Below are 15000 nucleotides of genomic sequence, written 5' to 3'. Positions count from 1 at the left end.
TACAGGTATACAGGTGCACAGGTACGCAATTATACAGGTATACAGGTGCACAGGTACGTAGGTAGACAGGTATGCAGGTATACAGGTGCACAGGTACGCAGGTATGCAGGTATACAGGTACACATGAACACAGGTATACAGGTGCACAAGTATACAGGTACACAGGTATATGAGAATAAGGCCCCACCCTTTCTCAAATGTAAGGGAGCGTAGCACAATTCCTCTCCTATGAAATAAAAGAACAAAGTCATGTCCTCCTCTGCTGCTGAAAGCCATTAAAAATGTAAGACTTCATGTCTCAGAGATTACAGACGACCCCCACTACACCCGACACAAAGTGTAGAATTATCTAATCAATTCATTTGGCGGTGTGATGAAGGAGTATAGGGCCTTGTTCAATATAGCTGCAGAGTTCCACTGAACAGTGCATTAATCATTTTAGTCTCTTTTTTTTAACCCAGATTTATTAAATTTTTTTGTTTCAGCTGCCAACACAAAAAACCTGTTTTGTTTGAGTTTGAGGACGGGTTGCATTGTGGTTAGATTGACTCGGGCCCTGAGAGGAGAACGATGCACCTTGTTGCTTCAGCTGCTCAGATTGGCTTCAGTTTCTGTCGCGTTTTCCATAACGTTTCACCTCACTGCGTGGACTACTGTATCTCACAGAACTGCTTCCTGTAAATACGCATTTCATTGTTTTTAATGTCACTCGTTTTAGCTGTAATCACCAAGCCCAAGCACACTGCCTTCGCTTGCTTCACTTCCAGGAGAAGAATCTCCACAAATTCTCCATTTTGTTTTAGATTTCAATTAAGAACATGGGAGGGTAATGAGAGCTGAATCAGTGCTGTGGTTTTTCAATAAGCTGTACCCCTACCCCCAATACAGAGACCCCCCCCCCTTAACTGTGGACAGTGAGTGTCTAAGGTTTTAATGGGGGAATAAACATTCAGAACTTGTACCAGCCCTTCAGTGGAAGAAAACCTGATTCATTTCTGAAAAACGGTAGTTCAAGTAAAAGAAAAAGTCTGTTCAAGACACGGTTAGCTGACGAACGGGCAGCCGGTGGGTGTAGATAATTCTGTTCATTAGCATGCTTTTTGTAATTGAGCGAAAGGACAAAATAAACAGACCAGAGCATCGATCAGGTTCCAGGCGAGGATTCTGCCTCCACCGCAGTCGCCTGTAGCCCCCTCCGACACGTCAAAGTAGCGTCTGTAAAACTCGCCAACAGACCCCCGGACCAACCAATAAACATGCTCCTTTCAGAACTGGAAATAACGCAGAGCTCCGGATTTTAAAAGATGTTGAAACAGTAGGTTCCTGTCATTGTGTGCGTCACAGACATAACGTTATGTGATTTTTTTAAATTACTGTATTGTACAGAGAACGGCCTCAAATGGTGGTATGTTAATGTTGACACACATGTGACCCCTGACCCCACAGAACCTCTATGCTGTGGGGGGAGGGACAGTGTAAATACCAGCTCCATTGAATCCACATATACATAACCACCCAAGAGAGAGATAATTATATATATATGAAAGATACCAGATCACACTGGGTTTTTTGCTTTTATTTATTGTCTTTTTTCCTGGTTTTCTGGCTTCTGAATCGAACGCGAGGATTTGCCCCCTCACCTCTGCTGTACAGTACATAACAAAGTGAAGTACCGAGTGCTGTAACCGTTTAGCATTTCTTTTCTTTTTGATTTTTTTTTAGTATATTGATAATTTAATCCGTATCTTCATAATATGTTGGTTCTACTTCTGACAAGAAATGTCACCTATTTTTGCAAGTCAGATTCTTAATGCTGTTTTGTCTGTAAAACAGTTTAGATATGCAAGACACGGTGGCAATGTTACATTTTTCAGACCTGGAATGTGTTGTCTGAGAAATGTGTGGAATTTGTGATTGGTTGAAATATGTCTTGCAAGCAAATTACCTGAATAGAACCACAACATTAGCATAACCTGATTTGATAAAAGGTCAAAATGGGGAGGAGTTGAATGATTGTCTTTGAAAACTACAGACCAATCAGACTCCCTTCTTAGTAATAGAGGATTTGAAGTAAAATCATCTGTTGCTTTTTTCGCCCCTTACTCCAACAGGGAGAATATTCTGGAAATAAGTCAGTATTTGCAATTATTGGTTCTTTACTTTCAGTGTTACCAAATCATACATTTAATATATTTATATCTATTTTCCATTTTATATTTGAAACAACATTTTTAGTAAAACGAAAAGTCTTAAACAAAAATGCATGGCAGCTTCTGTTGTGAATTATTTCTTTTGAATGTGTGTCCTAATTTAGTATTTTCTTTTCAAGTTTTTGTTTTGATTGTTTTTATGGTTTTAAGTAGTGGTTTCCACTGTTCCTTAATTGATATTTATTAATACAATTCATTTTACTTTAATTTTCCTTGAATGGGGTGAACATTTAAATTGAAGAAGAAAAAAAAACAAAGCATAATTTTAAAGTCTTAGCATGGCAGGTGTAATTTATTGTGGCCCTATTTGTGACATGAGGTTCTGTTCATATTGTTGTACGAGTGATCATGTTCTGGAAAATAAAAGAAAAGAAACTACACAACAAACAGTCCATCGGAAGAACTGAAATGATGTTGTATTTCCATGAAATAAATAAAAAATCTAACTGAAGCCTGGCTATGAATTTTGTATCCAACGTATTACTGTGGAGGTAAATTAACAAGTTGGTCATTTGATTCCTGGCCTGGAGAACGGGTTGGATTTAAGACATTAGTATAGTGCACATTCTCAGCAAGACCCCAAAACCCTTGGCACATGGAGTTTATTAATGCTTCTCGTTAAGATTATTTTGGGGGTACATATACATTCAATCCGCTCAGGATAATTGTTGCGCTGTTTTTAGGCTAATGCTAAATGTAAACAGATTAACTATTGCTATTTTATACCCATACATTTTTTGGGGCTGGAGGCTACACATAATACACTTCTTTGGAACAGCACAACATGTGGCCAGAATATGTTCAGTCCAGTATCTGTTTGCATTCGTATTGCTTAGTACTTGATATATCAGAATTAATAATGAGCGAACTTATATATATATATATATATTTCTTAAGAATGCCCAGTTTGGAATCGCTACATTGTCCTTCATGGAGAAGCACGGGCAAATAACCGATGGTGTGCATTTATTCATCCATGTCGCTTGGGGGCAGTGTCTATTATTCAATCTGCACTGGTTCGGGACAGCAACCAATGAGCAGGCGGGTTGACGTTTAAAAGTGAACCGCAGAAGTTATGTGGACTACACTTCTGTTTATTGAGTTAAATACAAACAAGACTGAAGGCAACGTGTGAAAAAAACAGCGACGACATTAACGTTATTCTCTGAAATACATTCCCGGTAAGATATTAGGAGTGTTGAATGCTCCGTAACGTCAATGTTAGCCGTTAGAATAATAGTGAGTTGCTTTGTTGGATTATTATGTTGGCAGTAAACCTAAATTACCATCATTGCTGGTTCGATAGAATAGCCTGTGCTAAATACACGTAGCACAGGCTAGCAAGATTGTAGAAAATTGCTTGTTGGTTAGCTGTTTATATTATCAGCGAGTTGCCTAACACTAGAAAAATGGAAAATACAGTTTAGCTAGCTAATTAGTTCTGATTCTATTCGTAATGCCCGCTGTACTACCTAGGCAAAATGAACTAGCTAGCGTTATTGGGGAAATGCAAGTTAGCTACATTTGGTTTGCTATTTTAACGTTGGCTAGTTCTATTAGTTAAGTTGGTAAGGTCATCGAAATTGTTCCATTTATGTAACGTTACCATTGCTCCACACAGCTTGCCTGAAAGATGGCCACGTTGATCTACGTCGACAAAGAGAACGGTGCTCTTGGCACCCCTGCTCCATCCAAACTGCGAGGGAGGCTCTTCTCCGCTCCGTGTGAGTTAGTGCGGCTCAACGACGCTTCATTGCCATTACTAGCGTCTTATTCGCAACAAGACAATAATGCTTTCTTTTTCTTTTTTTCTTCGTGCCGTAGCGGACACCTGCTTAAAGACCCCCGCGTCTGAAAAGCCCCGGTTTGGCGTTCACCCGCAGTCGGGTCGCAGAGCTCTGGGGACCGTCAATAAACTCGGGTCCGCTTCGTCCGTCTCCCTAACAGGAGGAAAAAAGAGCAAAACTACAGCAATACCAACGGTTGGGTTATTGGTCGTTTTACTCGTCTATTGTCCTGAAATTGCCCGTGTAAACGGTGTTTAAGGTTTCTTTTTTTTCTCCTCCCTTTCAGCAAAAAGTGAAAACGAAGCCACAGAACACCCAGGAGGAATATCCGGAAATTGAAAAGCTAATCACATACGACCCACGGGGTAAATGTTTACACCACGGTTAATGCTTGCAGACACCGCTGCTTCTGCCCGACAGCTGATTTATCAAAAAAGGCCACCTCATCCTGTTCTTGGATGGAACGGGACATCGCTAAAGTTCGTAAAGTTTTCAACGCACACATGGTGGGCACGTCAGTGTGCTGAAAGCCCAAGAGTGACGTGTAGTTCCAAGTCCGTGATCTCCCAATACTTGAGCCCTAGTAGAATAATCACATTACCTTTATTGATGTTTTGCAGGACTGTTGCTTGCACTTGTGACCAATGGTAACTTTTTCTAAACCCTTCCTGGTTCAGAGTTTGAGACGTACGAGGTTCCGGAGGAGGTTCGGCTCAGCCATCTGTGTCTGGCTGGTCTCGCGCGTTTCCCTGGCAACTACGTTCTGCAAGAGGAGGATTTCGAAATTATTGACCCATGTCAACGGCTGTCGCCCATGACTATGCCCACAGGTGTGTAAGACCGATTCTGCGGTTCAGAGTCGGTGTATAATGTGAATAAAATACTAGGGAGGACTTGGATTTCCCGCATTCGATGCTGCCTCCAGAATCGCGTTTTTCCTGTGCTGTGCGTTTGTGGGCACGGTCGGCCCGGTCTAACACTGCTGTCTCTGTTCCAGAGGACTTCTCCTCTGAGCTGGACGCCTTCTTCCAGACCATCAGTGAGCTCACCGTAGAGCTGCCTCCAGAGCTGGAATATTAGATGTACCATGTTTGTTTTTAATTTTAACTTTTACTAATAAAAATCTGCATTGTTTTATACTTCTGCCACTAAGACTACGAGCTTGTGTTTATGTTCAAGTGTTTTTTCCTAAGTTGGGGGAAACTTATCTATTTCACCTGTTCAGATGGGGCTTGAAAATGTCCATTTCACTCATGCCAGTTTACTGACTTGTGAAACTGATTCAGATGTGCATAATCGGATCATCCTAGATCCCGTTAACTTTAGTTTCATGTGACATTGCATTTATACTTGGTAGTCAAATTGAAATGCGATTTCCGTTTTGACTGCTACGGATGTTGGGACGGCGACAGCGGTTACGTCCTAAAATCCGTAACCGAAAAACCAGGACGAGTTTTGTTACGGATTTTGGGACGGTTACGGTGGGTCTATAACATCCGCTTTCCATGGCGATCGGAGTCCGATCTTAAGCAGGTTAAATGAGTGAAATCATCACGGTTGAAGCAAATGCCTGCAGGATGAGGAGTTGAAGCACCTGTGCGATTAGCGCGCTCACGCGCACGTGGCTTCCAATTTCAGCAAGGACATCCGATCTCGAGTGATCAAGTATCAGCGCAGTGTGGGTCCGCCTGGAAAGTGCAGCCGGAACATATCATGTACTGGGCCTGCACTCCACTGGAGTTTACGTGTGGTGTGGAGAATGTCAACCCCTGGTCCAGTCGACAGAGGACGCTATGAAAGACTGGCTCACAGCAAGTGTCTGAATTCGCGTGGGAAGGCACAGAAAACACAGGGATCACCTCTTCACCGTCCCTACAGCCCGAAGCAGCTCCGCACACGTCTCGCGGCTTCGCGTTTCGGCCATTCTACAGCACAGAAAGCAATCGGGCCCGAAGTGATGTCATAGAGGCCGATTCTGCCACCTGACGCTCCCATGATCCTCAGCGGTGAGGCGGAGCCGCTTCGGAACAGTCAGCACACAGCAGACCGGGAAACCCAGGACGTCACGTTCATATATTTATAAATGAGGCCTGTTTTAATACAAGTCCTCTCATGAAAAATAACGATGCTCAGACAGTCTCGTATTAAATGCCTCGAAGGTGCAAGATGCTCATTTTAATTTGTGCGGGGGGTGGGGATAATGGTCGCGGTTGCAGAGAGCTGGCATTTAGTAAAAACCTACAAACAACCGTTTCCCTCAACACAGCTGCATCCATTCCAAAAATAAATACAAAACATACATATATATTTTTTTTACATTCAGGTTGTACAAAACACATAAAATATGTACATGCATGCGGACAGAAGTCGATCCCGTTTAAAAGCTTTCCGAACATGAACCCGAGCGGGCAGGGAGACGGCCGTCACGGCGCCTGCGTCGCCATGGCGATGCCCACGCGGGCGTGGCGGACGGTGCGTCCGTGGAGACGGTAGCCCTCCTGCTTCACCACGGCGACGGCGCCAGGCTCCACGCCGGGGGCGGCGACGTGGCACACGATCTGGTGCTGGTGCGGGTCGTAGCGCCCGCCCACCGGGAGCATCTTCTCCAGCCCGTGTTTGGAGAAGGCCGCCTCCAGCCGCTCCTGCACCCGCACCAGCCCCCGGCACAGGGCCTCCACCGTGTCCTGCGCCTCCCGCTGCGCCTCCCCCCTCAGCCCCGCCTGCTCCCCCTCCCCCCTCAGCTCCCGGGACACCAGCTCCAGGAGGTCAGCCACCTCCACCAGGTCGCGGCAGAAACTCTGGATTCCTATTGGTGGAAGAGAGGGGAGGGGAGGGGAGGTGCTGCTCATCACTTGGGTCCATTACACACAGAACATTATTATTATTATTATTATTATTATTATTATTATTACGAATTACGAATTTGAATAGAAACAGATACAAACACATTGACAAATTCACCAAACAATCATCAGATGCACTGTACTACGGTGTGCATAGCTTACACCAATTAAACGTTGTCAAAAGTCTGTTCGCATCTCACCGAAGAGCTTGGCATCCTCAACAAACTTCTGAGTTCTCCTCCGTACCATGTCGGAGTCAGACAAGGCCTTCTTGTACTTCTCCTGCAGGACACCATACGAGCACAAACGAGACTCTCAGACACGGAACAAATCACAGAGAAAATAAATAAATCCCAAATGTCCACCCGTTTTGTAAAGCGGGAAACAGCGCCCGCGCCCGCCGCCCCGCCCCGCCCCGCCCCGCCCCGCCCCGCCCCGCCCCGCCCCCCTGTGTGTTGGGCCGTGGCCTTACGTTCAGGCTCTGGACCTGCTCTCCCAGTCTGGAGGCCCGGAGCTCCAGCTGCTCGATGTTGGTCACCGAGCGCGTGGGCTCGTCCGCGCCATCGTCGCCATGGCAATCGTCCCCCGAGCTGCGATGCTTGGCGGCGGTGCTGTACGGAAGAGGACCCCTGGAGACAGGAAACAGGAAGCAGGAAGCAGGAAACAGGAAACAGCAGGTTACAGGAAGCTTAAATGGCCAAAACTCACGTTCAGAAAACGCTGGTGGGCGTTTCGATTCCACTTTAACACACTCGCTTTCCTTGTTTTCTTACCTTCATTACATTAGTTATTTAGCTGACACTTTCATCCAGGACTTAAGAGTTGATTAGAATAAGCAGGGACAACCCCTCCCCCCCGGGAGCAATGTGGGGTTAAGGGCCTTTATTGATCTTATTGTGGCTACACCGGGAATCGAACCACTGACCTTGCGGGTCCCAGTTATGTACCTTAACCACTACACTACAGGCCGCCCCCCAGGTTCAGTGCCTTGACATTCAGGCACCCAGTGAGACATGCTAAATGAGTGTGGTGCAACAGGCAAACTCAACAGGTACGCTGCACGGGAGGAGAGACCATGAACAGACCAGAGCAGAACTCACAATACAGGAAGTAACCTCCGCTCCGTGCAGACTTTCTGTCAGATGACTTTGGAATATTCATGAATAATTCATAACAACCACCCTAGATTATTTTAAGTGAGAATAAAAACATCAGCCAGGTTTATGAAACATTAGTGAGAATTTCTTAAACCTCACTAACAGGGGGCAATAAACTCTCTCCTTGCACCAAATAAACCATTAAAATTAATTAGACTTGTGCTATATTGCTAATCAATAATACTGCGTTTTGTAGGGCATGAAGCTCAAACTACTTCATGTTCTTTCACTAATGCGGTATCACACAACTCACTTTTTAATCTAAAGGTCAGCACCCAATATTGAGCCAAATGACTTAACGAATCTCCACGAGAACAGAGCGGAGTCTCTGGCAGCCTCGTTTACATCTCTGTGGGACACTCAGGAGAGGCAGCCATGAGGACTCACACGGACATCATGAACTTAAAGTCCCACTGACATATTGACTCACCCTCTGCATGCGTTTATAGTCCTTAAATTCATACAATAAGTCAAGCTCATTGGTTGAAAATTGGTTCTAATCGCCACAGCCAATGGCGTTTCAACATCAGCAGAGAAGGGGGAGGGATAACCAGTGTTGTAGATTGAAGGTGTTTGTTGCTGCTATTCCTCTCTCGACCGTTAGTTGTCCATAATGACCTATTGTACCTTTAAATACTTGTACAAGCACCATTTCCCCATTATCAATGACGAGAATCGATCGTCAAAACAAGCAACCACATCTGCACTGCTTCAGTATATATCCAGCTGAATCCATGGATACTACATATAAAAAGCAAAAACTGTGTGAGTTGCTCTGGTTAAGAGGGTACATGCCTGCACTGTGATAGTGCTTTGTTGTGTATGCTCCTTTTCTTGTTGCTAGCATGCTAAAAGACCAAAAGAAATGTAGCACCAAGCCCAATTCATGTAGCTTGATTGATGTCTTAGTGCAGTGGTCTCCAACCCTGGTGCTGGAGAGCTACTGGGTCAGCTGGTTTTCGCTGTTACTCTGCACTTAATTAATCAATTAGAGCAGATGATTACACAGCAAACTCACCTCATCTGGTTACCTGTGTCTCAACGGAGCGCTGATTTTAAGGTGAAAACAAAAATCAGCAGACCCAGTAGCTCTCCAGGACCAGGGCTGGCGACTTCTGTCTGAATGCTAAACGCATGAATGCCCCTGCCTTGTTCAGACCACGTTCGAAAAGCACTTCCAAAAATGTGTCTTGGTCTTGACGGGCAAATCTGCAAAGGAGCATCTGCTACAGGAATGTGGAGGAGGGGTGTGATTGGCCGCTGCTCGGAGCGGTGTGATTGGCCCCTACTCGGAGCGGTTTACGACCATAGTTCTCACAGGAGGAAGAGAACGTTTCTAGGAAATGTTCTCCGAGAGTTCAAACAAACGTCTGCCCGCACTCAAAGCAAACAGCAGCTTCTCAAATAAACATGCGGATTGCAGGTAAAAAGAGGCCTTTTATGCAAAAACAGAAGAGATCTCTATTCTAGCCAGCCTGTAACCCAGAGAACGTAGAAGGTTGGTGGTTCTAATCCCGGTGTAGCCAGCATAAGATCCACACAGCCACTGGGCCCTTTAGCAAGGCCCTTAAACGCACATTGCTCTAGGGATTCTACCCGTGTAGTCTAATCAACTGCAAGTCGCTTTAGATTAAAGCGTCAGCTAAATAAGTCATTTTTAGTCTTACTGTCATCTAGATTTATGGTGTAGAACTTCATGTTTATACGTTTTTTGCCCTGGGAATCAGGGTCTGTGTTTTAAATGGTTCGGTTAAGAAGCACTTTTTTTTATTTTAACAACTGAGACCAACTGCATCCAGAACAGAAGACGGGCAATTAAAAAACATTCATAGTCAGCACAAAATCAAAGACACAGTGCAATTCTACTGCCGACTCCCAGCACAGCATGGCTAAACCTGAAAAACGAGGGCTGCTAAACGCACCACACACACTCGTAAATAAAGACAACGTGAGCACAACTCAGTCCAATCCGCATACCTTTAGATCTACAGACATGCTGAACCAGGGCAATGAAAAAAGCTCTGCATTTCAGTACGACCACCCAAGTTTACAGCCAAGTCAATAGGTCTCAAGAGAAGCAAGGACCGTTTACTCAATCTTATCCAAACAACAGCAGCCTTTAAATGAGTCGGATGAGGACAGGCCAGCCCATGCACATTGGCACCACTGAGCCCATGGACCGTGGGTGACACCCAGGCCTAGAGAACCCACCCTCCGCAAGCCCTCCAGGTGTGCAGGACGCAGCCTCTGGAACCTGGACCGTAGCTGCCAGTGACCCCTACTTCGAAAGGTGCACTACCGTGCAGCACGTTATCAACCAGACCAAACATACTTACCAGAGCGAGAACATTTGCTTATCCAGCTTCAAACACCACCCAGCACACACAGAGCATTGACTTTCCTCTGTACATTCCACACACACACACACACACACACACACACACACACACACACACACACACACACACACACACACACACACACACACACACACACACACACACACACACACACACACACACACACACACACACACACACACACACACACACACCTTGTCCCCTCCATACAGGCCAGGATAATGGACTTGTAAACTTGTGAAAGGTTTGATATACATCCCTTCCTGGGTACCCCTGCCCGCGGAGCTAAAAACCCAATGGCTTCGGTCTGTACCCAACACGAACCGTATAATTCACAGTATAACTGTGTAAAAGTTGCGCGAGACGCTGCAGTTAAGAGCCGCCGCTGTAACGCAATGACACATTCAGCATTTTTCCGAAGAGAAGTCGTTTTTAGTAACCGAGAGCACGTTTTGCGACAGAAAAAGCATACACATTAACCCCACACACTGCTCACCGCGAGAGGAGAAACTGAGGGAATCAGTCAGGTACGCACTTAGGCGTTTGTGTTGTTCTACTTGCTCAATGTCACACATTCGTGTGCCCAAAACGTCGGCGTCTAAAGAAATATCAGGTTGGAGTGCGCCATAAAAGCGAAGGACGGAGTTTTAATTAAGAAAAATGTTGATTAAGATTAATACGCGAATTACACCAAATTACTAAAACTCTGTGGGTCACAGATTAATAAAAACCTGAAAAATGTAATCCTATCAGACTTCTATATACACACACACACTGAGCACTTAGACCTGTACACCAGCATGTTAATGCAAATATTGAATCAGCCAATAATGAGGCAGCAACTAAATGCATAAAAGCATGCAGATATGCTCAGGAGGTTCAACTGCATTTCAAGCCAAATGTCAGAATGGGGACGAAATGTGACCGTGGAACGATTGTTGGCGCCAGACTGGGTGATTTGAATCTCAGAAACTGCTGATCTCCTGGGATTTTCACACACAACAAACGTTACCAGAGAATAGTGCGAAAAACAAAAATTATCAAGTGAACAACAGTCCTGCGGGCAAAAACGACAACGAAGGTCAGAGAAGGGCCCGACGAAGGTGGTCGAAGGTGACAGTAACGCAAATAAACACGTATTACAACAGTCTCTGAACACGCGTCTTACCTCTTAAGTGGATAGGCTACAGCAGCAGAAGACCAAATAAGTGCTCACCGGGTATAATATACATACATAATATAGCAACTTTACTATCGATTCATTAGTAAGAATGTTCCACTTTAAGCATCCCATTTCGGAAATGTAAAAATTAAACCCAGTCAAAGCAACGCAACCAAGCTCTACAACAGCGCACCATGCACTTGAAGTTTTGCCAAATTAATACTACTACGTGAGTAGACGCACTAAAGAAATGGAACCCAAACGTGGCATCAGCGACTGCTTATCCGTATAAGGTTAACGTATCTTAAAATAATGAGGAAAAATACGAAATATGTATTAGCCCTCGCAAATAGACATCAGTAACATATCAACCTGCTGTGTATCGATATGCATCGCGCGGAACGCGCCAAGTTATTCGTTATAAGTTTTTATTTCTAGCTTCCTTTTAACAATGTTAAAACGGCTAAGACTAAAGCGAAAATACACCGGAGCTATAATTCCTTAGCTCGGGTAAAGTGTTCATATTGCTGGATAATAACAGTAATTAGAGCCCAAACACTGTGCATTAGTTCAGTAACAATGTGCAGGGGGCGACAGGATAACAGACCCACCGAGTCACAAGACTGGAGACCTCCAAATTAAAAATCTAAACCCAGCACCCCAGTCCCAACCGCAGTACAAGCAAACACAGATATTAGCATCTTATTGTCGTTATACTAACGCGCTAACCAGCGAAACGGAGGGAATGGAACACATAAATAATGAACGGTTAACGTTCGTCTAGAGCTAACCACATTTTGTTAAAAGAACGTGAAATGCGTTAGGTTAGTGCTAGCCAGCTACTGGAGAGATATTTAGTCTACGAACCTAGCTAGCCGGAACGGTGGACCATGTTGGCTTAACAGTTAGCTAGCTAGCAAACGTTACAACACACTAACATAACTTATTACACAAAGTTCCAGCATTAGACAGACTGAACACACCCCCAGACTAAAAATGTAATTACCAAACAACGGCAATAGTGGATTAGGCATCGTAGCAGATACCGATAGCTAGCTACCTAAAGTTATATAGAGCTAGCTAGTGAACTAAGCTTCTAGCTAATACGTTAGCTATGAAAAAAGCCAATCTTCACAAAGGACATTTAACACACGTATATAATGTAGGTCTTACTCGTTAATCTTCGAGATGAAGGACTGTATTCTCCCTAAACAACAGAACCGATTCCGAGAACAGCGCAAGAGGTGCGTAGCCATAGCTAGCCGCCATCAACTGGCATCACTTTCACGACGGCTGCTAGATCTGGTTCACACCGCCCAATTACCCAGCATGCATGCCGGGATAAACTAACGGAATCCCACCAGCCTTTGGGGTAAAACATAAAAATTCATGTCGAAAATGGAATTCAACTTTTGAGTTGAGACGAGGAGGCATAAAACACTCCTGTCTCCATCTCTTTTTTCATGTCTCTCAATATTGTATATATATTTTTGGGTAATCTGGGAGTTCATTTGCCGGCTTTCACTTTTTTTTTATCCAAGAGCTAGCTAAGTGATTGATTATGTTATTGATTAGGCAATGATCCCACTCACCGGCTGGAAACTGACATTTCTCCACAGTACTTTTGATAGTGAAATCACTAATGAACACATATAACAAATAATCAGTAGCATCTGATGATGGAGTTGGCCTAAAATGTACGTGTGACGGTGTGCTAGCTTGTTAACCAGTTTGTAATTACAGTGAGATGCTTTAAGAGGTTATATTGTTATGGATAGCCACAATTCCAATGGATTTCCCCCCCATCTGTCGACTTCATTTTGAATGATCGAGTTTTCCAGTTTCCCAGCCTCCGACCCCCAGTGTGATGCTGGTTTTTGTCCCAACCACAATTGCAATTCCAGAATGTATGCTGGGATAGGCTCCAGCCCCCCTGCGACCCTGTTTAGGATAAGCGGGTTCAGATTATGGATGGATGGATGCTCACATTGTCAATATTATCAATAATTTAAATAAACAAGGAAACAAACAAATATTTAAATTATCATCTCGAAACACGAAAAGCACCTAATAAACAAAAATAGTATAATTAGATAATTAAGATTATGTGATTAAAACTGTGGTTGGAATAAAATCCAGGGCCACGTTCAGCCCCGACAAAAGCATTTAAACAGAACCGGTGGCACGTTGTTCATGCTGCTGCAAACCGTGGGCGGACTGACTAAGTCTAATCAGAGACTCCGGGCTTTAAAGTGTAGGCCTACGTCATTATTGATTCAGGCTACACCCCTGACAGACACACCCACCAAATGGGAGCAAACATATCCCATAGCCTATTTCAAAACGTTGCACACCATGGAGGAAACATATCGTTCAACACAGAAACCATAGCTAAACATTTTCCGATTGAACCTGCCCCTGCGTACACACACAGGGGTCCCCAGCGGATTGGGAACCAATGCCAGCGGATTCTCATGAAGGAAACGCAACCTCTTGACCTGAAATGACCTCAAGCATGCAGGGAGCGATTGTGAGGAACAGCACCACCCAGTGGTGAGAGCGTGTCTAGGCATCTACCAACGATCCTTGGAGACAGATTCTCCTCTGATGGATGAAGGGCGTCTTGAAGGGACCCATCTTAGGGTTGGTGGAAGGAACCTGCAATTTCCCACGAGTAAAGCTTATTGCTCTCATTATAATACACTACTGTTCTACTGTTAGGAGGTATTTTGTATTGTTCAGCTGAAGAGTTGAAGACGTCTGCCGTTCATCCTGTCACTGAGGGGAGAACAATAATTGACCAGCACAGAGAAACGGTACAGAAAGTCGTGATTTTAATTCGTATTTATCCCTTAACCATCTCCAAGTAAAAAATTAAAAAAATTAAATAAAGTGCAGTGCAAAGTTAAAACAAAGGTTAGTGAGAGGCAACACCAATGTGCAGTATGACATGCAGAAACATTACATCACTGTTCTTCTTAGACAATCTTTATATGTACTAGTGGTTATATGGTCCAGGTTCAGAAACATTTCTGATCTCTGCTAAGATAGAAAATGTCCAGCATCGGAAGCAATGAGTGTAAACCTTAGAGGTTTAGAGCAGGGAGTGTTCATCAGCACCCAGGACAGTGAAAGAGTTTAATCTTTGTGACGCCCCTCGTCTTTGGGCAGGGAGACAACATTGCACAGTGTAAAATAACGTGAGTGAGTAAAAGTGAAGTGTACAAAAAGCACCCTCTCTCCACTCCTCCACTCTCAACAGTAGTACATTAAAAACTAAAAATTACCCTCAAACAGATCGTTCTGAAGTCTCACAGTGAAACAGATATTTTTTTTCTTTCCATTTGGTTACTGTTCAGAATCAGCCCGCAACAGAAATCCCAGAGCATTCATCTTCCAAAAAGCCGTAAAATCTTTTCCCCTTCAAATCGCACTCCAGCGCTTTGACCTGCTCCACAAACAGCTCCATCCTCAGATCAGA

General features: G+C 44.3%; 4 protein-coding genes across 12 annotated transcripts in view; 2 read left to right on the top strand and 2 right to left on the bottom strand.

Annotated features, from left to right (window-relative positions):
- cyfip2 (cytoplasmic FMR1 interacting protein 2) overlaps window positions 1–2661 on the top strand; it is a 42065-nt gene extending 39404 nt beyond the window's left edge. For all 4 annotated transcript variants that reach the window (XM_061234520.1, XM_061234523.1, XM_061234522.1 and 1 more), the window contains exon 29: window positions 1–2661. This exon is cut by the window's left edge and continues 563 nt beyond it. The gene's annotated coding sequence lies outside the window, so the exon portion shown is untranslated.
- A 592-nt stretch (window positions 2662–3253) lies between these two features.
- pttg1 (PTTG1 regulator of sister chromatid separation, securin) lies at window positions 3254–5145 on the top strand. The gene is made up of 6 exons (XM_061236911.1): window positions 3254–3391; window positions 3832–3934; window positions 4035–4192; window positions 4284–4362; window positions 4675–4827; window positions 4995–5145. The coding sequence occupies exons 2-6, from the start codon at window positions 3844–3846 to the stop codon at window positions 5075–5077; spliced, it is 564 nt and encodes a 187-aa protein (XP_061092895.1). The 5' UTR covers window positions 3254–3391; window positions 3832–3843; the 3' UTR covers window positions 5078–5145.
- A 991-nt stretch (window positions 5146–6136) lies between these two features.
- On the bottom strand, window positions 6137–12849 carry grpel2 (GrpE-like 2, mitochondrial). 2 transcript variants are annotated; one of them, XM_061233597.1, is made up of 4 exons: window positions 12693–12849; window positions 7313–7469; window positions 7041–7122; window positions 6137–6803 (listed from the first exon to the last, which is right to left on the bottom strand). In XM_061233597.1, the coding sequence occupies exons 1-4, from the start codon at window positions 12773–12775 to the stop codon at window positions 6421–6423; spliced, it is 705 nt and encodes a 234-aa protein (XP_061089581.1). In that variant the 5' UTR covers window positions 12776–12849; the 3' UTR covers window positions 6137–6420. The 2 variants fall into 2 exon arrangements, with proteins under 2 accessions (XP_061089581.1, XP_061089582.1); XM_061233598.1 differs by lacking the exon at window positions 12693–12849 and adding an exon at window positions 9016–10166.
- Window positions 12850–14340: 1491 nt separating this feature from the next.
- LOC133124171 (actin filament-associated protein 1-like 1) overlaps window positions 14341–15000 on the bottom strand; it is an 18903-nt gene continuing 18243 nt past the window's right edge. For all 5 annotated transcript variants that reach the window (XM_061235126.1, XM_061235127.1, XM_061235128.1 and 2 more), the window contains one exon: window positions 14341–15000. This exon is cut by the window's right edge and continues 316 nt beyond it. The gene's annotated coding sequence lies outside the window, so the exon portion shown is untranslated.

This window comes from Conger conger, chromosome 3, assembly GCF_963514075.1.
Source record: "Conger conger chromosome 3, fConCon1.1, whole genome shotgun sequence".
NCBI lineage: Eukaryota > Metazoa > Chordata > Actinopteri > Anguilliformes > Congridae > Conger > Conger conger.
Note: the sequence above shows the minus strand (reverse complement) of the source record. Positions and strands in the feature narration are given on the sequence as shown.